The 25,275-nt window shown below is 47.4% G+C and overlaps 2 protein-coding genes across 2 annotated transcripts; one reads left to right on the top strand and one right to left on the bottom strand.

Annotated features, from left to right (window-relative positions):
- The first annotated feature begins 3,867 nt into the window (after positions 1 to 3,867).
- Positions 3,868 to 17,056, top strand: Apobec2 (apolipoprotein B mRNA editing enzyme catalytic subunit 2). The gene is made up of 3 exons (XM_051153040.1): positions 3,868 to 4,131; positions 13,000 to 13,563; positions 16,714 to 17,056. Exons 1-2 carry the CDS (start codon positions 3,998 to 4,000, stop codon positions 13,541 to 13,543), a joined length of 678 nt encoding a protein of 225 aa, XP_051008997.1. The 5' UTR covers positions 3,868 to 3,997; the 3' UTR covers positions 13,544 to 13,563; positions 16,714 to 17,056.
- A 1,986-nt stretch (positions 17,057 to 19,042) lies between these two features.
- On the bottom strand, positions 19,043 to 24,986 carry Oard1 (O-acyl-ADP-ribose deacylase 1). The gene is made up of 5 exons (XM_051153039.1): positions 24,478 to 24,986; positions 23,991 to 24,135; positions 22,293 to 22,351; positions 21,017 to 21,129; positions 19,043 to 19,622 (listed from the first exon to the last, which is right to left on the bottom strand). Exons 1-5 carry the CDS (start codon positions 24,514 to 24,516, stop codon positions 19,520 to 19,522), a joined length of 459 nt encoding a protein of 152 aa, XP_051008996.1. The 5' UTR covers positions 24,517 to 24,986; the 3' UTR covers positions 19,043 to 19,519.
- Positions 24,987 to 25,275: the final 289 nt, after the last annotated feature.

Below are 25,275 nucleotides of genomic sequence, written 5' to 3'. Positions count from 1 at the left end.
GACAGGGTGTGCTAGTGCCAAAAAAAAGAGTAACAGGGAACTGCATGGGGAGGAGCCATGTTTTTGGCACCTGATCCCCCCTAGATTAGCTGCTGCACTCTGAGTCCTACGAGAAAGAGTGGCCTGATTTGGAAAGGAGAGCGAGGAATTCAGGTCCCTAGGAGGTACTATAAATAGACAGCCCTGTCCAGAAGGCCTCCAGCGGAGCGGGGTGGAAGGTGGGGGAAGTCAGGGCCTGGGGGGAGGAAAGCTGGAAGGGAACAGTGGAAAAGGAAGCTGGCAGTCATAAATCCTGGGCCAGGCCCAAGGCAGGCCTCCAGGAGGTCTAAGGAAAGCCATCTAAGGGAGCTGTAGAAGCAAGGACCAGCCACCTCTATACTCTCCCAGAGTCGCTCAGAGACAGAGTGAAGGTCAGGGAACCCCTGCTAGTGTTCCTCCGTCCTGCCATGTGGCCTTTGCCTGCCCTACATCCTTTCCATAGCTCAGGAGCTTGAGAGGGAAACTGAGGCCCAGAGATGGGAAGTTGCTGCCTAAGATCCCACCCTGAGCCAGACTAAGATGGGGACTGCGAATAAGGACCCTTTTTCTTCTTGATCCAAGGTTATACATGGGAACTAAGGTGTAAGAACACATCCTCACAGACAAAGTCTTTCCCTGAGGACCAGTGAGCAGGCAAGACTTGTCTTCCAGGACCCATGGGTCTTTCTCAGTTGATCCAAGCACATCACCATAGTTGAAGAGGCTGAGGGACTCTCGTGTACATGATTTTTTTTCCTTCTCTTGTGTATGTGTTTATGGTATGCATAACGTGTGTTTGCACGGGTTGTTTTTTTTTTTTTTTTAAATATGTATGGAAGCCAGGGGCAGTAAGGGGGAGGGTGATGTCAGGAATCAGCCTCCATCACTCTTCCACTTTATTAGACTGACACAGAGCCCCTCAATCAAACAGAGCTCAAGATCTGGCTTGTCTGGAGACCCCCATCTCTCTACCTTATGAGGCTGAAATCGCAGGTGAGCCAAGACACACACCTGGTGTGTGTGTGTGTGTGTGTGTGTGTGTGTGTGTGTGTGTGTGTGTGTGTGTGTGTTATGGCTATCCAAACCCTGGCCCTTAGGCTTACATGACAGTCCGGTCAACCACTGAGCCATCTGCCCGAGCCTTATAGTTTATAAGATGTTGAGTGGGAAGGATCTGGGTGCAGCCCTAGAAATAAGACCGGACCTAGCCGCGGAAGACCTGAACATAACCCCATGCTGATCTTCCACAACCCATTTCCCTTTCCAAGCATTCAGCCCCATAAGTTGCAGAGTGGGCCCAATAATTCCTGTGTGTGAGCCGAAATGAGCCGAGGCATGCTTGAGTGCCTGAGTAATGCCCCAGATGGTGTAAAGACTTCTGGCCTGCATATTCATCTCTCCACTCTTGATAGTCACTACGGCACCTGGCTCATAGCAGCCCTCACTAAATGTTGATTAAATCAAAGAATGAGGCAAGCATTTTGCATCTAAGCTGTATGCTTATGTCATGGCCAACGCTCTTTGCTATTTATCAGCTGTTACTGACACTGTGTCGTGGGCATGGGTGCTATTTCCTCCATCCTGTGTTTGAGTCTCCTGAGAAAATGTATAATCTCCAGACACAAATATTATCAGTGATCAATTTAATAAGTAAGACAAACATATAATTTGTTGTCCAATGAGAAAAGCTCAAATAACAAAATCAACATGTGTCAGAATGGGCACTCTAAATGCTGGGAATCCATCCTAACAGGGCACTAAACTGCTCAGAACTCTCTGGAAAAGAGAGCCCCGCACCCAACCCAGCCTGACTCCTCTTCTCTAGTCTGACCACTTCCCTAGAATGCCGTAAGACTCATGGAGGCCAAGACAGCTTTAAACTTGCTCCATAGTCAGAGATGATCTCAAACTTCTGGTGCTCCTGCCTCTTCTTCCCCAGTGCTGGATGTATTTATCCCTGCTTTACTCAGTGCTAGGGACAAAACTCAGGGCGTTAGCATGCTAAGTGAGCGTTCTACCAAGTTGTGCACCTAGCCTGCAATCGATATTCTTAGGTCCTCATTTCACCCAGCAGGTGGCCTTGGCCACGTTTTCATTTCCCTGGGAATTCTAGAGCGTTTGTACCACCTCAAATATAGAAACTTGGGGAGCCTGCTAAGCACTCATCCCATGAGCTACACACTGCCCGGCTATCCTCCAGTACTATTCCAGCTCAACCCCTTCTCTGCCTGCTTTGATTGGCCTTCTAGTGGGTTCCCCATTATAGTATAGTATAGTATGGTATGGTATGGTATGGTATGGTATATGTAATACATATGTGTAATATATTACAGCTTGTAGAAGAAGGGTCTTTTATAGCCCAAGCTGGCCTCATACTCAATACATAGTCAATGCTGGCCTTGAACTCCTGGTTTTTCTGCCTCCTTCTCCCAAATGCTGGGATTACACTGTGCACCACTACACTGATCCTGCCATCAGCTCAGTGACAGTGTCTCTCCCATTTTCTGCTCTCCTTCAGGCTTTCTGTCCTAAGATTCTGCAACCACTCAGGTGTTCCTGATACTTCCTCAAACATGCCAGGAAATCTCAGGGCCACCGCACCTGTCCCTGAAAATCTCCCTGCACTCCTATCCCCCGCCTCCTCACCCACCCCCTCCACCTCTGCTGGAAACGTTTTTTCCCTTTAGATAGGCACATGAACGCTTCCTTTGTCTCCTTCAGAGTGTCCCTCTGTTTTGTTCCAAAGTCCTCCCTCATTAAAATATAATCTTGGGCTGAAGAGATGGCTCAGTTCCTAGCAGAGAGTGTCTGCTTGGCATGGGAGTGATGAAGGAGATGAAGCCTCAGCATTTGCCCTTTGCACTGAACAGGACTTTAATCCACCCAATGCCACTTAAGGTCTATATGGCCTCAAGCAAGAACCCTAACCCTTTTATAGTTTCGGTGTCCCCATATTTAGTGTGGCAAGAGCACATGTCGCTCCCCAGGGCAGTGGAGAACCTTAAACTCACTCCTACAGGTAAACTGCCAGACTCACTACCAGCTCCATGTAGAAACTTTGAAACTCTCTAAACCAGACATCGCTACAGCTCTAAGATTGGTGCTCAGCTGGAGTGATGGCCAAACACGCCCCTCACTCATGAAAACCAGAGTTTGGATCCCAGCACCCACATAAAAAGCTGGGTGGCCTCGGAACACCTGTAAACTTGCCTGCAAGCAGGGCTGAGACCTGAGGATGCCTGGGGTTTACTGCCTTCTAGTATCACTCAAGACAGTATAGGTTTAGGGAGATATCCTGCCTCAAAGAACTAGGTGGAGAGTGATAGAGGCAGACACCTGAGGGTGTCTTCTGGCCACACACACACACACACACACACACACACACACACACACTCATGCACGCCATTGCAACCTAGGCTCATAAGTGGTGTATCAGCGTGCAGATTCTGAGTGGCAAGACCATTTTCCTCTCAAATCACTGGTTTCTATCCCATGGCCTCCAAGACCTTCCTTTCCTGAACCAACAGGGATGGCTGGGGTCTCCACAACTCCCTCCTCCATCACAGGCCTCATTCTGTTTAGAACACTGAGCAGCCTTCTTCCCTAAAGCTCAGTTGAGTTGGGTAGATGAGAGGAGAGCGGTGGGGAAAAAGTTGGCCTAGCTCTCCCCCACCTGCCAACTTCCTGTCGGCCTGCTGATAAATAGGGGAATACACATGGCCAGAGTTTCCATTCCCCCACCCTGTCACTCACCAGTCATTCAATTAAAAAAAAAAAAAAAGATATAGCGAGACAGTGCTGGGGGAGGGGCGGGAGGCCCCTGGTTATAAAACCTTGCAGCTGAGTGGGCGAGAGCAACAAGCCCGGTCCTCTTTCTGTCATCCCCAGCCAGGCTTAGCTGCTGACAGCTGCTTTGGAACTCTGCTGCCAGGCCCTGGCTGGCTTGGCAACCTCTCTGCTTCTCGGCCACAGTTCTCCCATGGCTCAGAAAGAAGAGGCCGCCGAGGCCGCGGCGTCAGCCTCCCAGAATGGAGATGATTTGAAGAACCTAGAAGACGACCCCGAGAAGCTGAAGGAATTGATCGACCTGCCGCCTTTTGAGATTGTCACTGGGTAAGCCTTGTGTGGGGGCTGGGGTCCTTTGCCTGAGAGAGTGTGGGGTCTGAACAGGTCTCGGAAGATTAGGATGATAATAGTAGGGGCCAAGGTCAGCCACAGCTCTATTGCTTGGTGTGTTAGCAGGGTTTGCAGGGCAGCAAATGCCTCTTGACATTTGTTTGTTTGTTTGTTTGTTTGTTTGTTTGTTTGTTGAGACACGGTTTCTCTGTGTAATAGCCCTGGATGTCCTGGACAAACTTTGTAGACCAGGCCGGCCTCAAACTCACAGAGATCCCCCTGCCTCTTGCCTCCCAAGTGCTGGGATTAAAAGTGTGTACCAACAGGCCCAGCTACTCTTGGCTTCTGAGGTAACACCTTGGACCCCAAAATCAGAAGGAGGTTGGAGGAGTGCCTCTGAGGAAGGGCTCCACAGAATGGAAACTACATGGCATTTTTTTTTTCTTCATGGCAGTCTCTGACAGTGTGCAAAGGCAGAACCTGTGCACTACTGAGAGACATTTCAGGAAGGATGGTGGCACAGATGCTGTGGAGAGGGAGAAGGAACCCTGGTGGCAATCTGGACGTGCCTGAGGGTATTGGGCATCATCTGCACCTGTGTGCATAGCTCAGTCCCAATGAGTTTGGTGAGAATGGCACATTTAAAGATGGCCCCAGCGAGAGAGAGAGTCATCTCCCAGATCGCAGGCACTGGGAGCTTGTGCACAGAGGACCTGTTGCATTATAGCGTTCCTATATAGCCTATAGCAACTGTCTCAGATCAAACAGTCCACAGGCCCCCAGGGGAGAGGGTCATGTTCAGGGTCCCCTCTTGTCCAGATTGTGCCATCTCCAGAAATGAATGAAAGTAGCCTTCCTCCTCCTCCTCCTCCTCCTCCTCCTCTTCTTCCTCCTCCCCCCCCCCCCCCTCTCTCTCTCTCTCTCTCTCTCTCTCTCTCTCTCCCTAGAGAGGAAGGCACAGCTAAATCCAAGGCAGAGTAAGAAGAGACTGGGGCCAAGCTGCCTCCCTGAAGTACAGTCCCCTTCTTGGCAGTGTCAAGCAATGAGCAAAGGCTGAGTGAGGGCACACCGGGTCTCAGAAGGAACAAAGGCACAAAACGGGAGAAGCAGCCCTAGATAGTAATTTGGACTTGCTATTTTACACTTGACATGCGATGCCCAGGCCTGGCCTCCGTTTTCCTATTTCTAAAATGAGGAAGCTACCAGACTTGATTCTTCTCCCCCCGCCCCCCGGCCTTTTTTGTCGGGGGGCGAATTTTGAGATAGCATTTCTCTGCGTAGCCTTGGCTGTCCTGGACTCGCTGTGTAGGTCAGGTTGGCCTCGAACTCACAGCAATCCACCTGCCTCTGCCTCCCGAGTGCTGGGATTAAAGGCGTGTGCCACCACTCCCGGCTTGCACTTGATTCTTAATATCTCTTCCTTCTCAGAGATTTTCTGACTCCTAAGAGAGCCCAGGGGGAAGCGTAGCTTAGTTCCTGAGATGTCAGTAGCCATTGAACTTCCATTCACTCTTGCTCACCCAGCTAATCTTGCTCTCATCCTAGGATTAAGGGAACAGCTGGCCACAGCCTAATATAGACACAGGGAAAGCCTAGGGCAGACAGGCCAGCAGGGCCCTCCATTCTAGTGCCTTGCCCATGGCAGAGGATCTTTTTGCTGTCACGTAAGCATGCTGGGCCATGCTGTCCTGGGTTCAGCACATCCCAGTCACTCCATGCAGCTTTTGCTCTCCCAGGTACAGGGCAAAGTGAGTCAACAACACAATTCCACTCTGTTGAGTTGAACAGTAATTGGGGTCCCAGAGCAATGGAGCCTGAAGGTTCTTTGAAGGAACTGACGTTTGACTAAGGCTTCACAGAACATAGTCAGGAGGGTGTGTTTATTCTCCTTCAGAGAAAGAGAGACAGAGACAGAGGGATAGAGAGACAGAGAGAGACTCACTCATGGAAACTGAACAATCACCTAAGACCAAAGAACCAGGAAGTGTCAGGTCTTGGGACTCCTAGCCAAATGTCTTGCCCACAGGTCTCCTATGGTAATGAGAGTTAGAGGTTTTCCATGACCCAAGGCTCAAAGACAGGGGCACAGAGGAACAACATTCTGAGCTCTCTGAGAGCACTTCTGGATGGAGACGGAGCTCTGAGTGCTTCCTGGACACAGGCAACAGCTGTGGAGCTCTGTCTCCTGGGCCACTCTGGATAAACAGATAACTTAAAATAGCCCAGAGGAAGGGCCGCGTCTTTGTAGGGCCAAGGACGATGGCTCCCTGGTTCTTCCTTTCCAAAGGGCCAGTGACACCACTCCTCCCCTAGTCCAGACTCCATAGGGAATTAAAATGCTCCTTAGAGTTGGGCTGAAAGTAGTACAAGAGCGGGGACTACTTTTTGGGAAACAGCCTGGAGTGAGGAGGGGTTGTGGAGGAAAAAGGAGATTCTTCCATTGGGATTCTGTTTACATGGGGTGCTTCGGATGGACAGACAGAAAGCAGACCTGAGCATAAGAACAAAGAAATTGGTTGAAGATTCTGGAAAAGGGTCTAAAACCACAGGGTGTGCTGAAACCAGATTCTGTCATCTGGAGAGTAGATTCTGACCACCTCATCCCTGTCCTGTCACCAATGATTTCCATGGATGCTTAAATTCTCTATAGTACAGAATTTACATGAAAGAAATCAGCACATGTTGGGCTTGTCAAATGGCTCGGCAGGTAAAGGAATTTGTCATGCAAGCCCAGAAACCTGAGTTCAAATCCCAGGACCCACACAAAGGTGGAAGCAGAGAGCTGACTCCACAAAATTGTCCTCTGGCCTCTAAATAGGTGGCATGACATGACCAGACTGGTATTCATAGCATGCATCCTGTGCAACGAATATACACACAATGGCGATGATGTAAAAAATAAAAACATCAGCACACATTACAACTTGGTTTTTTGTTTTTTTTTTTTTCTAAGAGAGCTGCATCTATTTGTCTCTGTTCCAGGAGTTCCTCTTTCTGTGGTTTGCTTAATCTTAGGGTGGTTCTTTGAAAGTTATGACTTGAGGCTTAGAGAAGATATTACTCACCGATACTAGCTGCGACTTACTGTCTACTGTTATTGTTAAAAATCTGAGAGGTTGGTTTACTCAGTCATTTGCATATAGAAATAAACCTCAGAAGGACTTTGCTCAAGTCAGAGTCACAGGGCATGAACCCCAGGACCTTAGGACTACAAGGCACAAGACTACCCAAAGCAAACCATAAAGAGAACTTTCACAGCCACTAATATTTGCCGTCTGTGAATTGCCCTCTTACTGCTTGCTCCCATTAGACTAGCTCTCTAAGAGAGCAAGGACTCTCTTTTATTACTTTATCTCTAGTTCTCAATTGGTACTCAAGAAATATTTGTAGGGTAAATGAATGATCTAGTGAGTGAGTGCTTCCATGTATTAGGCTCTCTGGATGCCGTTGTGACAGGAAGTGAACTGGGGGGGGGCGCTTCTTATGCAGAGACCAGACTATAAAGAGACGTGTGATTCTCAGGATGGACAGAATTTTCCAGGCATCCCCTTGCAGGAAGCACAGGGATGCTCTGCTCTAAGACAACATGGTCCCTACCTTTCCATCTCTGCCGTTAGTGGCCCTGGCCCTACCTAGCACTATCCTTGTAAGAGTGCGATCATGTATGTTTCAGTAGAAAGCATGGCCTGCTATCACAGGGGTTATGGTGGGCTGAAGATAAAAGGCAGAATGAGTCTTTTAACCATGTCCTCTTAGTCTTCGAGGTTTGCTTATTTTACTGTATGCGTATGAACGTTTTACTCACATGTATGTCTGTGGAGTGAGACTTCAACACCAACTGTGTATGTGTGTACGCACATGTTTGTGGGCACACGTGTGGGAGCATGCATACCATGGCATATATGTGGAGGTCAGAGGAGAACTCCCTTGGAAGTTGGTCTGCGCCCTCACCTTGTTTGGGGCAGGGTCTCTTGTTTTCCACTGTGTCTGCCAGGCAAGCTGGCCGATGAGTAGTTTTCTGCCAGGGAGTTTTCTATGTCTGCCTTCTGCATTCCCATAAGAATGCCAGGATTCCAGACAAGGGCACCACCACATCTGGCTCTTTACTTAGGTTCTGGGGATTCAAAGTCAAGTCTTGACTCTCATACAGCAAACACTTTAGCCACTGAATTTTAGGTGTTTTGAGACAGGGCCTCACTATGTAGCTCTGGCAGTCCTGGAACTAATTATGTAGACCAGTCTATCTACTAAGTCACAGAAATTCCCCTGCCTCTGCCTCCTGAGTGTTACCATGACTGGCCACCTTGACCCTATTCTTCATACCACATTCCCCCACCCTAGCCTCTGGAGCATTCTGAGGAGTAGGCTACTAAAAACAGATAATAGCCCACCAGATGCCACCCTGGCCTTCCAGGAGGTCAAAGCTACGTGGAAAGTGTCTCCCATGGAGAAGACACTGACTTCCTGCTTGCCTTGGGCAGAACTTCATGTAGTCCTGCAAATATAACATTCTCTCCTTTGTTCTAGAACCTTCCACTTTGCTCTACACTCCTCTTCCTGGCTGGCCCGCTCTTGGCGTCCATATTGAAAGCGAGTCTGAGAAGGGTGGCTATTAAATGCAGCAACTCTTCCCCTAACACAGGTGTCACAGGCAGCTCTGGTGGCAGGAAAGGGAAACAAGTCACTCTTCAGTCAGCCCTGAGTGAACTCTCCACTCCCTGAGTTCTTTTGTAGCAACTATTTCATCTCTGATGAGCTAGCCCCTAGGCAATCCTATGCTGCCCCCTCTCGCTGTATATCTGTGCTTAGGAAACACAGATGTTTAAAGCATACACCTTAGAAAAATTGTATACTACATATATCCACATTAGTTCTCTCTCACTCAGCGGACTTATTTTTTGATAGATCTTAGGATTCTGGGTTTCCCTATTTGCTCCTTGCAATGCCCAGTGTGAGGGGTACCTACAACAGAGAATTGGGTCTACACCTAAATGAGTGACTAAACGCAGAGAAACAAGACTTCCTGCCATTGTCACTCTCCAGCCCACCCTTCCAGCACACATGCACACATGTATACAGTTACACAGAGACAGACCAAGTGTCCACTCCATCTTTAGCAGTGAAATCCACTGGGGTTGAGAATGATCCTTCAGCCACATTCTGTCATTATGAAAAAGGTTTTACAGCTAAGCAGTTACAAGTCTTTCTTTTTTTCCCTTCCATTAGGGGGTTAAGTAGTGTTGGCTTTATTCTGTGTTTTCGCAGTTGCCTGAGGTAGCCATGCTATCCAGCTCTCTGCAGTGACTTCAGACCTCTACCAGCTCTTTCCCCACTGAAGCAGTCCATAGGCTACCCAAAGAACCTCATTTGACCTTTATGATCCTTCTGACCAAGATGCCCACTGAGAGGCCAAAGGAGCCAAGCAAGCCCAGGCTTTAGCCAAAGGAAAGTATAGGCCTCAGGTCCTCCCTTAAAGACCCTGTGAGGGGCGGGGCGGGCCCTGGGACTGCTGGCAGGACTGGGTCAGAAAGGGATATTTTTAGCGAGGTGACCTTTCTTCCTCTCCCATGGGTTTAGGGTTTCTGGGTCAGCTCTTCATGCTTGTGGAAGAAGAGGAGGGGGCAAATGTCACATTTATGAGGGAGGGGCATCAAGAAACAGTCCACCACTGTCACCCATTCAGCCAGCTTGCTTCTGTTGGCTGGGCTAAATTCTTGCTATTTAAGTGAGGCTACAGTGGACAAAGTCGGAGCAACACTTTGTGCACAGGGGGAATGTGGGGAGCTCCAGGAAAAAAAAAATAACATGAGGCAGCTACTGCTGAAAGTACCCAACCTACAAACAGTCATAAATACTTCCAACGCCTCCCTCCCCTAGGATCTAGCATCGAGGTGGCTCTGGGTTAGACCCGGGGAAGGAAGGGAAGAGTACTGCAATACCAAACAAGAGCCTGGGGAAAGCAAAAACAACATCAGTTACGTACTCTCAGGAAAAGAATCTTTCAGGAAGTGAGGACACCCTCCCTTCTCCCCCCCCCCACCCACCCACCCACCCACACACACACTCAGGAATACGCAGAGCAGGAGGGTGGCCTGGTGGGTAAGAGTTACTATGTAATTGGGAGTTTTCTTCCACCTGGATTTGAAAGAGGGAAGGAAAACCATCATGCGATTGCTCCTGCTGAAATGTTAAATAACTAATAAACCATTTCCAGTCAGGGACGCAGGGGCTTCGAGAGCTAAATACAGCCATAAAGGAATCCTGGGGCTGGGTCTGTAGACAGATCTATCTCCTTCCATATTGGAAACTAACTTGACAGCAGGGGACGTGGGATCCTGGGTGGAGAACACTCCGTGAATCTGCAAAAGGAGGGGAAATCCCTGGGGCTTCCTCAGGCTCTCCGCTCTTCCACTCGGCTGCATCTCCTTATGCAGCCAAGGCTGGGGATTCTAGGTATCCTCTGCAGCCCGGCAGTCAACTGACCTTTACAGGGAGGGAGAAGAAGCAGAGACTGGCACCCAGTGACAAGTTAGTGGTGCCACACATGCTTTGCAGCAGGTGCAGAGATTACAGGTTTATTCTATAGCGCTGGGGAATCTCGCGGCTAGGGAAGCACTCTCAGGGAGCTACACCCCAGCTGGGTGACTAGTTATGGCGAAGCAAAGCAGCCCCTCTGCCTGGCACTTCTCCTTTCCACTCCTGACTGAAAAAAAAAAATCATGTTTTCACTGGCTTCCAAATCTGTACAGGTCTACATTTGAGGAAAATACTCGTAAACAAGAAAAGAAAAAAAAAATCTTTGAGAGGCACAAGACTGCTCAGCATGTAAAGGTGCTTGCTGTAGATCCTACTTACTTAAACTCCATCCCCTGACCCCACAGGGCAGAAGGAGAGGAACTGCTCTCACAAGGTGTCCTCTGACCTCCACACACACGAGGTGGCATAGTGTGGCCCAGGTGCCTCCTCACCACAAATGAATAAACAACTGAAAACGTACAAGAACATAATCATCTGCTCTGATGTCTTCTCTCCTTTTTATGACTACCAAGGTCTTCTTTAAAATGCCTGGCTACTCCTATTCTATTTACTTCCTGATATAATTTCCCCCTTAAAACTTCTGCTTACCAAGTCCCCTGTCCCGACATCTTGTGGGCTCTTTAAATCTCAGGCTATGACCAGCTGGGTCACAGTGCAGCTGGATATGGCCTGAGTTTAAAGAGCCCACGAGATGCCTGCCGTAACCACGGTGATCTTCCCTGGATGTCATTTGTGGCACACTTTTCTTCAAGAACCAGAAAACTGTTTGTGCTGCCTCATGAATCCAGATTCAACTTTCAAGACCCTTCTGTCCTCCTTGTAGTAACCAAATGCCTGACGAGAAGCAACGGAAGAGGAGTTTCCCTGGGCTGGCAGTTTGAGTAGACAGAACCCATCAATCAGGGCAGGGAAGGCATGAGTCAGGTGGCTGGTCACGTGACATCCAGAGCCAGGAAGCTGGGGGCAGTGGGTGCTGGTGCTCAGCTCACTCTCTCTTCTTCCCCTTTCTAGTCAACCTGAGCTCTGAGCCCATGGGATGGTACCTACAATTTAGGATATCTCTTCCCTTCTAGAGTAAATCTCCCTGGAAACACCCTCATAGACAATGCCCAGAGATGTGTCTCTGGGTGATTCTAAAACCAGTCATGTTGACAAACAAACTGCCCCACTGTGTTGGTCTGCTGCCCCTTTCTGCAATGCTCTAGCATTCTTGGCTGCTTATTTGCACCTTCCCAGTCTAACTAGACCCTAGCTGCTAGATGACAGCCATGTGGAGGCCAAGGGTCAAGCCTTTCAAGACTAAAAAGACCCAACGCTACACTCAAGCTTAATTACCCCATAATACCCTTGGGTAGACCTGTCTTGCAGATCATTCTGAGCCCCTGATCATGTGAAACCCCTTTCAATTGAGAAAAGGCCAATAGGAGAACATCATATTATGAGATATAGGCCACTCTATGACCAAAATGCAATCCGTGTGAGCTACAGGGGAGAAATGAAGGCATGGAACAATGCTCTATAAAATCTTTCTCTTGCTCCATCACAAGAAATCCCACAACCTACTGCTTCATGATGTGGGCTGTTCATGGGGTGGGGTGGCATATGCCTGTCAATCAAGAACTTGGGAGGCTGAGTTGAAACAAGATGACCTGGAGTTCTAGGCCAGTTGGCCTAACTAGACCCTCTTGAGAGAAAGAAATGAGAGGCAAGAGGGAGGGAAACTGAGTCAACAGTGGAAACACTGGCGATTCTTCTTAGTAGGGTAACCAGAACACAAATTCAAACCCAGATTATCTAGGTTATCTAAATCCCTCCCGGTAAACTTTTTAAAAGAGAGTTACTTCTGTGCCAAGCAAGGTGATGCTTGTCTTTAATCTCAGTACTCAGAAAGTAAAAGGAGGCAGATCTCTGTGAGTTCAAAGCCAGCCTGGTCTATATTGTAAGTTCCAGGACAGCCCAGGCTACAAAAAGAGACCGTGTTGCTTCGAGGGGGTAGATATTTTTATATTGATGTGTATATGCCATTGAATATGTGCAGGTGACTTTGGAAGCCAGAAGAGGCGGGTCAGAGCTCTGGGAACTAGAGTTAGAGTTAAAAGTGGCTGTGAGTCATTGAACATGGATATTGGGAGCCAAACTCAAGCCCTCCTAACCTCTTTGACTCCCTGTGTATGGGAGGGTGGGTGGGTGGGGGGCTGTGGTCAGTGTTAGGCAAGGCTTGTTCTCAGTAAGAATGAATGGGTCTTGGAGATCTGCCTGCTCTTGTAGGTCCTAGAAACATGGATTCATTATTCCCTTTTTTCCCTGTCTTGTCTCCTTGCCCTACAGGGAGCGGCTGCCTGTCAACTTCTTTAAATTTCAGTTCCGGAATGTAGAATACAGTTCCGGGCGAAACAAGACCTTTCTCTGCTATGTGGTTGAAGCCCAGAACAAGGGAGGCCAAGTACAGGCATCACGGGGCTACCTGGAGGATGAACATGCGGGTGCCCATGCTGAGGAGGCTTTCTTTAATACAATCCTGCCAGCTTTCGACCCGGCCCTGAAGTACAACGTCACCTGGTATGTGTCCTCCAGCCCCTGTGCTGCTTGCGCTGACCGAATTCTTAAAACCCTCAGCAAGGCCAAGAACCTGCGCCTGCTCATCCTGGTGTGCCGGCTCTTCATGTGGGAGGAGCCAGAGGTCCAGGCCGCTCTGAAAAAGCTGAAGGAGGCCGGCTGCAAACTTCGCATCATGAAACCCCAGGACTTCGAGTACATCTGGCAGAATTTTGTGGAGCAAGAAGAGGGTGAATCCAAGGCCTTTGAGCCCTGGGAGGACATTCAGGAGAACTTCCTATACTATGAGGAGAAATTGGCAGACATCTTGAAGTAGGCAAAAGAGCTCAGCCTTCCGTAAGTTTTCTTGGTGCCTTGGCACCATCTCTGTATTAACTGTTCACTTGGGTAGAAGACTTAAATCAGCCTCTGTTCTTCTATAATGCATGGTTTTTCACTCTAAAAGGCGATTTATTTCTCCTTTCTTTTCTTTCTTTCTCTCGTTTTTTCTTTTTCTTTAAAAAAAAATGTATGTATGGGTGTTTTGCTTGCAGGTAGGTTTGTGTTCGACGTGCATGCCTTGTACCCAAGGAGGCCCGACAAGAGCATTAGATCCCCTGGAACTGGAGTTACAGGCAGTTGTCAGGCACTGGGTGGTGCTGGGAATCACATCTGGGCTGTCTGGAAGAGTAGCCAGTGCTCTTAAGCTCTGAGCCATCTTTCCAGCCCTGTATCCCTCTTTTGATTTTTAGCTAGATCTGTTCTGCTTTTAGAGAGCTCTTCTTCGAGTTGCACAGTGACTACTGTATGGATGGAAGGCCAGGGCACTCACGGAGAACCAAAGTCAATCAGCTCAGAGAAGCGAGCTAGTTCATACCAGAGTGTCTAAAGGGTTTAAGCGATGTTTGTAACTGAAACAGCACCTCAGAAGTAGCCTCCTACAGATGTCAAGAGGTGATAGGAGAACGGGAAGTAAAGATGAGCTGTTTAGGCAAATAATTAGGACACAATTAAGGCCAATTTGGCCTCTTGCTGAGGGTAAATTAGACTCTCACAGAAACAGGCCAATTATCCTCAGGAAAGAGGGTAAAAGATCTTTCCCTAGCTTTTGAATTTGGTCTGATCTACTTGGCTTCCAAGGAACTGCTGTGACTGAACCCCTTTTCAAGGCCAGAGTTACTGATCAAAATCTCCCAGCAATGGCAAGGGCTCCTCACTGCAGTCCTAGCCTTCTAAGTCTAGGATGACTCCTGTATTCATAAAACATGGGCGCAGCATGCGTCTGTGAAGATCATTCAATTTATGTTTGATGTTTCTCACTCCTAATACCCTTAAGAGAAGATGCAGTTTGGCAGACACGTTCTGGAAAGCTCGGTGTTCCAGAGCTGTGTGTTGGCAGGTGTTTGCTATTAGGCATGCACATGGGGTGCCCAGGCATCCTCAGGCTAAGCGTCTTCCTGTCCGAGCGGACACAGTCTCAGTCTATTCTTTTTAGCAAAAAAAAAAGACTTTGTGGGCAGTGATCCCAAAAGTTATTTGTATGAGGTAGGCTCACACCATAACACAGGACACTGGGTTGTGACAGTAATAAGGGCAGATAGATGTCAAGAATGATCCCTGGAAATCCAGAACTTGCTCTTAAAATTCCTCAAAGATTTTGTTGTTGCTGCTAGTGTAAGTACTGTCACTATAACTATCTAGCCAGCCTAAGACTCACCACAGTGGTGACTGCTGACTTCATTTTAAGCCTGAGTTGTTTTCTTTTGCATTCTTCATGGGGGAGAGGGATATGGTGTGTGTGCCTATAATCCCAGAACTCCAGAGGCAGAGGCAGGAGGATCGTGAGTGAGAGGCTATCTTGGGTTATACCAGGTCTCAGACCTTGTCTAAAAAAAAAAAAAAACAAAAAACTAGGAGTCGAAACCAACCAACCAACCAACCCAACAGTTTGGGTTGTGGTGTAGTTCAGGGGTAGAATGCTTACAAAAACCAATGAGTTGTGCTGGGGATCTGTTTGCTGGGAGACTCCTGCCTCATGTGCATACATACTGGATTCATTCCCAGTACCACTGGTAACAGCAATAATAATAAAACTGAGTATGCTGGTACACACCTGTGTTCCTAGCACCAAGAGGCCGATTGAGGAGAATGGAGAGTTCATAGGTTAGCCTGGGCAATACTCTATCTCAAAAACAAAACAAAACAACCCTCACCAAAAAATCTAGTTTTAATGAGATTATATTTGATCTTTATTTATTTACGTGAGAGGGGGCATGTGTCAAGGCACACGTGAGGAGGTCAGAGGACAACCTGCTGGAGCTGGGTCTCTGTTTCCACCATGTGGGTTCTGGGCATGGGACTCCGGTGTCAGGGCCCGCAGCAAGCACCTTAACTGCCCGAGCTGGTTCACCAGCCCCTTTGAAGATGTTTACAGGCCACTTCTGCTGGCTCCAAACTAGCAAGTCTTCAAGGACTTTTTTTTTTTTTTTTTCATTAAAGTTGTGAATTTTGAAGATGATTACAAAGTTGTTAATTTGGGATTACTGAGAGTTTTAACTGATACTCAGTAAATAATCCAGTATGAGGGAAAAGTACATGTCTACACCAGCTTACTTTAAAGCTGTTATTTTGGGCGGCTGAGGGGGCTCACTGAGAAAGGTGCTTGCCACCAATCCTGAAGACCTGACATTTGATCCCTGGAGCCCACATAATTGAAAGAGAGAACTGATCTCAAAAGTTATTCTCCAACCTCCAGATATGCATGTACTCCCCCCCCATAAATAAATGTAATTTTAAAAAGAATTTAATTCCTTCTTGTGTATGTAGCCAGTATTCTTGAACCCATTAGCACACTTCCCTGTGCATATCTGTGAGTCTTATAAGTTCCTGAGGGAAAGGTCAAAGTAACAACAACAAAAGCCAGTCATGATGATACACACCTTTAATCCCAGCACTGAGGAGGCAGAAGCAGGCAGATCTCTGAGTTCCAGGCCACCCTGGTCTACAAAGTAAGTCCAGGACAGCCATGGCTACACAGAGAAACTCTGTCTTGAAAAAACAAAAACAAAAAAACCTATGACAGAGTCTAAATGCCCTTAAAGAACAGCCCTTTTTAAAGTTCATTAAAAAGCATTTGCTCTATCTCTTCATCTTTTGCTTTAACACTAGCAGACTATAGGAGGCAGAGTTCAAGGCTAGGCTGCTCTGGGTAGTAAGTTCTGGACCAGACAAAGCTACACAGCAAAACCCTGTCTTTAAAAAAAAGGCAGAATATTTGTACTATATATTTAACTTGAGAGCATAATCTAGATGTCTTCTGGGGCTATGGTAACCGCACCAAAGTATGAAGAAAACAGTCCCAACCCTAGCTCTGCCAGGAACCACAGGAGGTTACAGAGGAGACATCCAGGGCCTTTTTAGGGAAGGTACAAAGAATCCTAGTTACCTCAGAGGGTTGGCTGTTGGGGGTCAGCAAGGCTCTTAAGTAACATGTTGTTTCCCCTGAAGGTCTGCCTGCTGCCACCCAGAGAAGCAGTGACACAGATGGCATCCAGGACATGCCTGTCTTCCGATTATACTTGGAGTTGGACACTGGACATCAATCAATTGTATTGGACAAGACCCTCCCTCAGCGAACTCAAAGCGTACCTCAGACTGTCATTCATTCGACCATGCCTTTTGTAATATGGCTACTGGGGGAAAGAAAATTGAAGGCAAGAGAAGCAACTATATGTGGGCACCAGGTACCTGGGGGTGGAGGGTCTTGTTGCCTCTCCAGGGATGGTACCTGAGACAAAGGTACAGACCTTGGAAATACATCAAGAAGTGTTTTGAATTGAGCTGTTCTTTTTTTTTTTTTTTAAGGCAAAATAGCAACATTAATAAAGGAAATAGTGTGGTTTTTGAGGCTTACTCTTAAGTTGGATATTGGGATGTTCCCATGGACTGTGAGGGGATACTGGGTACAAGGATACTGCAGGCTAAAAACCAAGCCATGACATTAGAAAGATAAAGCCAGTTTGACAATGAAGAACTAATTCTCCCAGGCTGCCTTCTCACCATGGCCCCGACCTTAAAATATTTCCTCCTGAGGGCTAGGGAAATGGCGATGGCTCAGTGTGTAAGGGTCTTCTCGCTGCAAGCCTGAGTACCAGCATTCAGATTCCCAGATCCCCATCCTGCAAAGCAGGGTGCAGCAGCATGAGCCTGTAATGTTAGCACATGATGAAAGATGGAGAAGCCCTGGAGAAGTGTGGCCTAGCCAACCTGGTATACTTAGAGGCAGCCAGGAGACTTTCATTCAAAGAAGGTAGCCGGTGTCAGGCAGTAGAGCTTTACAGGTTGACCAGCAGGCTAATAAGCAAGGGCCTCACTCCATCCTCAGCACTACTGAAAAATGGAAGAAAGAAAAATCGTCTCCTGGGCTTATTTGTCAAGAGTGTTTTCTTTCCTTTGAGGATAATATGACGGGGAACACAAGGTTCATGGAATTTTATGAGGTATCCAGGTCTCAATGACCAAGGAATAATGGGCAGTCTCCTCCTCACTCAAGTACCAGGTAAATGTTCAGACACTATGTGACTGAAGAGCAGCACTCGGAAACGATGACAGGATGGTGCCAAATGTCATTTCTCAAAATTGTCCGAATCCTCTGCAGAAGCATAATCACACCTGCATGTTTGGGTGTCAGGCAGATGCCCACTGGGTTTCCTCGGTGGCTGTGCCTGTTGTTATCAGGCCCCCTCTCCTTTCCTCAGGTTTCACATATGATGGAATTTGACCCCAAAGCACTTGATGTCATCCTCACCAAGGCCCAGAGTGTCACTGACAGTTAGCCAGGTTCCCTAGTGAGAACTATTGTCTATAACTCCCTTATAGCAAAGGAAGCCCAGAAAGCCAATGATCTGACCAGCAGTAAGATGCTTCTACAGGGGCTGGGGGTGCAGGTTGGTGGAGGAAGTCTAACAGGAACAGCTTTAGATTCAATCCATGGTAGAGAAAGGCAGACTGACCACAGAGCGAAATAAGATACTCCTCCGCCCACCACCCTGCTCTCGTCTTCCGCTTCATGTACTTAGATATTTCCTCCCTACAATATTAGAGACACCAGAATGCTCTAATAAAAGCTTTGGTCAGGTTAGTAATGGACTCCCCCACAGCACCATAGAGAACTTGTCTGTCCCCAAGATACAAAAGTGAAACACTTTTTGAAACTGCTGCCTCCTGTCAGGCTGCAGTGTGCTAAGAACACATCTAAAGTGCCCAGGTCATGTCAACAGCACTTTCCCAGTGTAAGAACCACCCATCCCTGACCAGCCAGCATTCACACTAGCATACGACCTCTGCTATGTCTGGCTGTGTTAACTTTCAGTACTACCACTGTGGGGCAGGGAGGAGTCCAAGTTTCCCCGATAACCCTAATAACACAGCACTGGCTAAATCCATGGGTTTACTCGTCCTGCTGTAGACATGAGACTTGTCCTTAGTCTCAGAAGAGGGACCAAAAACTACTGTAGTGCTCTGGAGAGTCCAGTCAGTTGTCTGTCATAACCTTCTAGGGAGGTAAAAACACAAACCTACCTGCCTCCTGATGAAGTCCAGACTTGTCCAACCACACCAACCATGCAGGAGACAGGCAACAGCCCACACAATCACTAGCTCACCTTCTAGCCAGGTGGACACACTCCTTGCCCATACTCACCTCCTTGTTGCTCTTCCCAGGGAACACCGGCTCTTCACATTTAAGTCACAGGGTTACATCCACAGGATCCAGGACAGTCACGCAGGTGCACAAATCTCACTGAACCCCGCCCCCCAAAAGTTTATTGTTCCACTCTTATCACAAACTCTTTGGTGACATTTGTAACTAAAACAAAACAAGCATAGTCCTTTCCTGTGATAATTTTTGATGGCATCAGACTAACACCAAGTGCACAAACACAAACAATGTGCAAGAATCTCAAAAGCTTACCCTTCCCACAATTCCTCTTTAAAAGAGGGTTAGAATCAACGCTGCCACCTAGTGGCCAGTCAAACAAACCCAGTAGCAGAGGAGCAAAATAGACCCTAGAACAGTTTACCCATCTGGTTGCCCAGCCCAGTGACACCTCACCCTCCAGCAAAATAGCAGACACTGCTTGGGAGCAGTGCCCTCCATATCCTCTTGGAACACAGAAACCCTCATCTGATCTGTGACACAGTTTCTCTCACACACACAGTCCTCTGTCCATTTTAAGGTCCTACAGTTGTTTCCTCCTACAGCCCAGTAGGGATGACACAAAAGACCATGGCCTCATCCAACATCTTCATCTGTTCAGAGTGAATACACGGTAATCTTGATGTCTGTTGCCTCAAACACCTCTTCAATAATGGCAGATACATTTTCCCACTGCAGTCGATCCAGACCACATCCAATCCTGAAAACAAAAGAAAACATCTCAGCTTTTCTTGTTCTTTTGGTGAGATCAAGCGTGAAAAGGCAGAGCCCCTCCACTGGGTTGTGATGAACACATTAGGAACTGCCCCTCCTCCCTTCTTCCACAGCGGTCACCTGGGCTCGCACCTAAGGCAGCCACTGAAGACTCCGCAGTCCATTCCTGTCATGAAGCCCCTCAGGACAGGTCTTAGGTGGCCACTGTGTCTCTTCGCTTACCAATTATTTCTAATTACTTTCTAATTACTTCACTCTTTGACATGAGGCCACTAGCTCAGTTATTCTCTTTATGAAGAAAAGTAACTTCAGCGGATGGGAAAATGAACCTATGTTTAAAACATACTTAAGGATAATAGAATGTTAAGGAGGATGCAAAGGAGAGAAAGGCCTTTACAAAAGGGAGCCAAAAAGGGGATTCGGGAACTGCTGGCTGTGGCCCATGCATGAGGTCTTTGCAACCAGCTTGCCAACTCTCCTGCCTAACACCTTTCCTCCAGTGTGACACTATACCGAGCCTCACCAGTGGACAAAAGGGGAAGCTTAAAATGCCAATTTCACACCATAGCAAGACAATCAAGTTCCTGAACAGCCAGGATATATATGCCATCGAGTATATTAAAGAATGGATGATGGGCTGGGCACGGGTTAAGAGCACTGGCTGCTCTTCCAAAGGACCAGAGGTTCAATTCCCAGGACCTATATGACAGCTCACAACTGTCTGTAACTCTAGTTCCAAGAGATCTGACACCCTCACACAGACATACACGAAGGCAAAGCAACAATGCACATTTTTAAAAAGGGGGGTGGGGGATGTTGTGGTCACATCAAAAGTCATTTGAGCTTGGTCAGCACTGACTGAAAACTACTAGGGTGATAAAAAAAAAAAAAAAAAAAGAGAAGGTATGGACCAGTTCCTCAAGAGGAAGCAAAGGGTCACTGAATACCCAATGTCACTTAAGTCCTCAAAGGGACATCAGGGACAGGTCCAGACTGCTCCTCACAGACACCTTAAGCAGGCATGCAGCATAAAAGGCAGAGATCATTTGAGATCAGAAGTGGCCTAGAGCAGCCACAGCTGCTCAGTCTCCGTTCGCAATCCCACTGATTCAGGACTGAGGCCAAGGCTTCAAACATAATGGCAAGAACGCAACAGACTCTGACTGCTGAGGACGCTCCCCACTGAGGAAGGTAGGTGTGCGCCTTCCATTACTTTGATTTGTTCAACTCAAGCTAGAAAACAGCTGTGCTATAGCCTCACAACCACTTGGTGGGGAGCTCTGATAAGCGGGGCTCTGTCTACCTTTATACCTACACTCTCGGCTTGGCCTGGACGACGTGAGAGACTACACCTCACCAATCAATTCAAGATTTCCTTGCCTGGGCATGGAGATGTCAGTGACACCATTCTTCAAACAATGGGACTTCATGGCCTCTAAGCTCTTCTGTAGGTTCTCATACGTTGGCTTGTGTGAAACTCGTTTCTTTGTAATCTGAACACAAAAGAGAGAATTTAAACTCTCATTAGCTGCACCTCGCAAGAAGCAGTCTATGATGACAATGAAGCCACCAGCCTGAAAATTCAAAGAAGCACGTTCTTATAGACTAATTCACCCAATTCATCCCAAGCAGGGATGACAACTTTCTGCAGCCCCAGGAAAATCCACCAGTGACCGAGGAACATGGCAACAAGGAAAACCACAGCACAGGAAAGCTGTGCTCATTGTCATGCTTAGCCTGGGCCACTGGTGAAGTGTGAAGTCTGTGCCAGGTACGTGGCACACTTGTGCTTGGTGCTCACACTGCCTGAGCAGCCCCTTCAAAGTCTGTTCATTTAGAAATCACGCTCCAAGCCGGGCATGGTGGCCCACACCTTTAATCCCAGCACTCGGGAGGCAGAGGCAGGCAGATCACTGTGAGTTCAAGGCCAGCCTGGTCTACAAAGCAAGTCCAGGACAGCCAAGGCTACACAGAGAAAACCTGTCTCAAAAAAACAAGGGGGGGGGGGGTGGGAAAGAAAGAAAGAAAGAAAGAAAGAAAGAAAGAAAGAAAGAAAGAAAGAAAGAAAGAAATCATGTTCCCTTGTTTTTTGTTTCCCTACAAAAGCAGTGGCAAGGGATAGTTCTTCTGACAAAAATCATTCTCGGCTTTCAGGACAGCACTTGACAAGTTAGTGTCTTCCAACTCTGTCTGCTGGCCAGAGGAGTGGGCTGACTCCAAATCACCATCACCACCTGTAAGGAAGCCACACCTGCTCTGGAGCCAAAGATGGTGTGGAGGGTAAAGAACCCCACACTCCCTACAGCAGGGAGGAGATGAGCAGGGCATTTTGTGGCTCTGCATGTGACAGGGAAGATGGAAGGAAAGGCCCTCAGGGAACTCTCTCTTGAGATAGGGTTTCCTTTCAGCCTGTCTAAGAAAAGGCAGATCTCCCTAAGATATGCCTCTCAGGCCTACGGTGAACTGTCCATGGAACTGTGGCACAGCCTGGTGTGCCTAACTCAGTGCTCCAAGCAGCCAGCACCTCTGGAGCTGAGCTGATGTTCAATTGGGAGCTGCTGGGCATCCTCCGCTGTCTACAATGGAGCACCATGATCACTGCAGGGAAGTCCATCTGTGCTAATCTACACAGTATGAAGATCTGGCCCAGTCTTACCAAGTAATATACATATCGCCCGTCTCTCTCCAGAACAGCCACTTCTCCAGACTTCTTCTCTAAGAAAAACAGTTATTTAATAGTAAAAACGGGGGGAACCCAGAAACGTCCATCTCCACGTTTATGATGTTTTATAGAGCTGAGCATAACTATCCCAATTGCAAATACACTGTCACCTGCCCATTTAAAAAACATTGTTACTGTCTTGAAACTGTTTTACAATGTAACACTCTTCAAAATTTATCAAACATGTTTATTCAACAAGGTATGTGTGCACAGAGGTAGGCACAGAGCCAGAGGTCAATGTTGAGTGTCTTTGTCAGCTACTTTCCAACTATTTTCTAATTATTAAAGTTATTTACTTTTATTATTTTTAAATTATGTGTGCATGTATGCATAAGTATAGGCACCTGTACTTGTGGAAGCCAGAGACATCAGATCCCATGAAACCAGAGTCACAGATAATTGTGAGACACCCATTATGGATGTTAAGAACCAAATTTAGGTCATCTTCAGAAGCAGTACACACTCTGAGCCACTGAACCATCTCTCAAGCATCCTCGCCTCATGTATTTTCTTTTCTTTTTCTTTTTCAAGGCAGAGCCTCTCACTGAAACTGGGGCTCCCTGAACCAGCTACACTGGCTGGCCAGTATAGAAGTCAGAGATCCACCTACTTCCATCTCCTCAGAACTGGGAACAAACATATCTGTACATAGCTTTAAAAAAAATAAACAAACCGCATGGGTTCTAAAAGTTGGAACTCACACCCTCATTTACTTACTCAGCGAGCTCTTTACAAGACTGAACCATGTCCCCAGTCCCAACAATGACCTTTTCATACTGTTGTATTAAACATTATGAGGAACAGGTCCCACCCCCTCCCCTGGGGTTTCTCTGTGTAGCCCTGGTTGTCCTGGAACTTGCTGGCCTTGAACTTGCAGAGATCCCCTTGTCTCTGCTTCCCAACTGCTGGGATTAAAGGCATGTGGCACCACCAGGCTCAGTGTCATCATTTTAAATAACTGTAATCAAATGCAGTAGGATGCTCCTTTTGTCCAAGCCTGCAGTCATAATGAATGGTATATTCATAGAAGCCTGGAGAAGGAACTGTTCTTAAGAGGGATGGGCCTGCAATGTAGTGACAGATTATTTCAGAGGCTCCAGAGGTAGTATAATGCATAATTCTGATTTAAAGTCATTGCTAGAAAGTGCTGTAGAGGGCTGTAAAATGCTTTCCAAACTACTCTTCACAGACATAGCCCTGGCAGGCCTGAACTCTTTATGTAGATCAGGCTTGTCTTGAACGCCAAGTGCCCCACCCCTCTCTCTATCTCAATCACATAGATTAAAAGTGTCTGCTACGAGAACGTCTGGTGTAGTGGCTCATGCCTGTAATGTCAGTATTCAGGAGAGTGAGCCAGGAAGACTGCTTAGAGTTCAAGCCAAGCTCAGGTTACACAGCAAGTGCCAGGCCAGCCTAGGCTACACAGGAAGACTCTGCTTCAAAGAAAGAATAAATAGGACAATATTTAGTACAGGATCTTGACCTCCAAGTAACACATATGCAACTTGTTATGCCCTTCACTTAAGCAAAGGCTTGAGAGAAATGAAATATATTGGAAGACAATTTTTGAGGGAGATGAGTTAATCAGGCTCCAGCCAGCATGAAATAGGCTATGATGCTCTCAAAACTCACGCTGACTTAACAGTTCCTGCACTCCTCCAAATTTCTTCTTGAAGAGAACAGCTATTCCAGCACCCATTCGGCAATCCTCACTGATACAATGGGCGAGAGAGTCTGTTTTGGGACATTCGAAAAGATCTCCTTTCACGTAAGTGATCTAAAATGTGTGAAGGGAAAGAAAAACAGAAAACTCTTAACTCTTCCCAGATCTTCAACAGAGCCCCGCCTCACTGCTGCCTCTCTGCTTCTCCACCGCTCCGAATTAAAACCACCCCTCCCCATCTTAAGGAGTCAACTACCACACATTAAAGTATCTGTAAAAGGAAAACGATGAATGCTGTCTGCCTAGGATTGTATTAGCCTCTCCTACGGCAATCTGCTGGAGAGAAACAAACGAGGGTGGGAATCCAATTATTGGTTTAATTAAAAAGTGTTTATGCTTTTGACCTCAATTACTCTGAATTTCACTTTACCGATAAATTTAATAGCTGTTACCCACTCGACTTTCTTCTGGATTTTCATCAAGGCGGCTGGCCATGATACTGAGTCGCTATTCTCAGAATTCAAGAGTTTCTTCTGCTAATGAAAAGGAAAAGCAAATAAAAACCTGCGGCCTGAACACAGCGTGTTCAGATTACCCTGACAACCCACTTAGTTTTCCCCACCTCCTCAACGTGTATCCATCCCTAAGAGGCAACACAAAACAGCTTTCCAGGATTGGAAGCAAAGGCGGTTCCCAAGACACGCCTCCTTACTTCAAGCCCTCTCCTGGCCTCGGAATGGGGTAGGTTTAGGATAGTCTGGTATTTTCCCGGAGGATATGACTTAGAAAAAAATATGAAGGAGCGGCAATCAGAGTGTACCGAACTGAGATGTGCTGAGCTCAGGCGAAGAGGAGACAAACCTCTCAGGGAAAGACCACCTCTCTCGGAGGTGCAGAAAGGAAAAGTGAAAAACAACTTCCCATTCTCTCCTCCTACCCCAAGGAGGGTCAGTCCTGGGGTCATCCTTCACCTGCAAAGGGATCGGCCGTCAGCAAGCCCTCCTCCACGCAGGGAAGCAACAGACGAGCCCGGACACGGAACCAATCCCTCCAAAGCCTTTAATCGCACGCACTCAAGATGGCCGCCCCCATCCCTTAACGGGGCGGATGTGAGCCTCTCTAGCTAGTTAGCCGGGTCCGCTCTCCATGGTAAAGACTTCAGAATTTCCGGCGGTAAACTCCGTAGTCTCCCGCCGCCGCTCAGGCATGCGTACCGAGATGTCGACCCCGACTTGAGAAGAAGAGCGCTTGCGC

Source organism: Acomys russatus, chromosome 11, assembly GCF_903995435.1.
Source record: "Acomys russatus chromosome 11, mAcoRus1.1, whole genome shotgun sequence".
NCBI classification, from domain to species: domain Eukaryota; kingdom Metazoa; phylum Chordata; class Mammalia; order Rodentia; family Muridae; genus Acomys; species Acomys russatus.
Note: the sequence above shows the minus strand (reverse complement) of the source record. Positions and strands in the feature narration are given on the sequence as shown.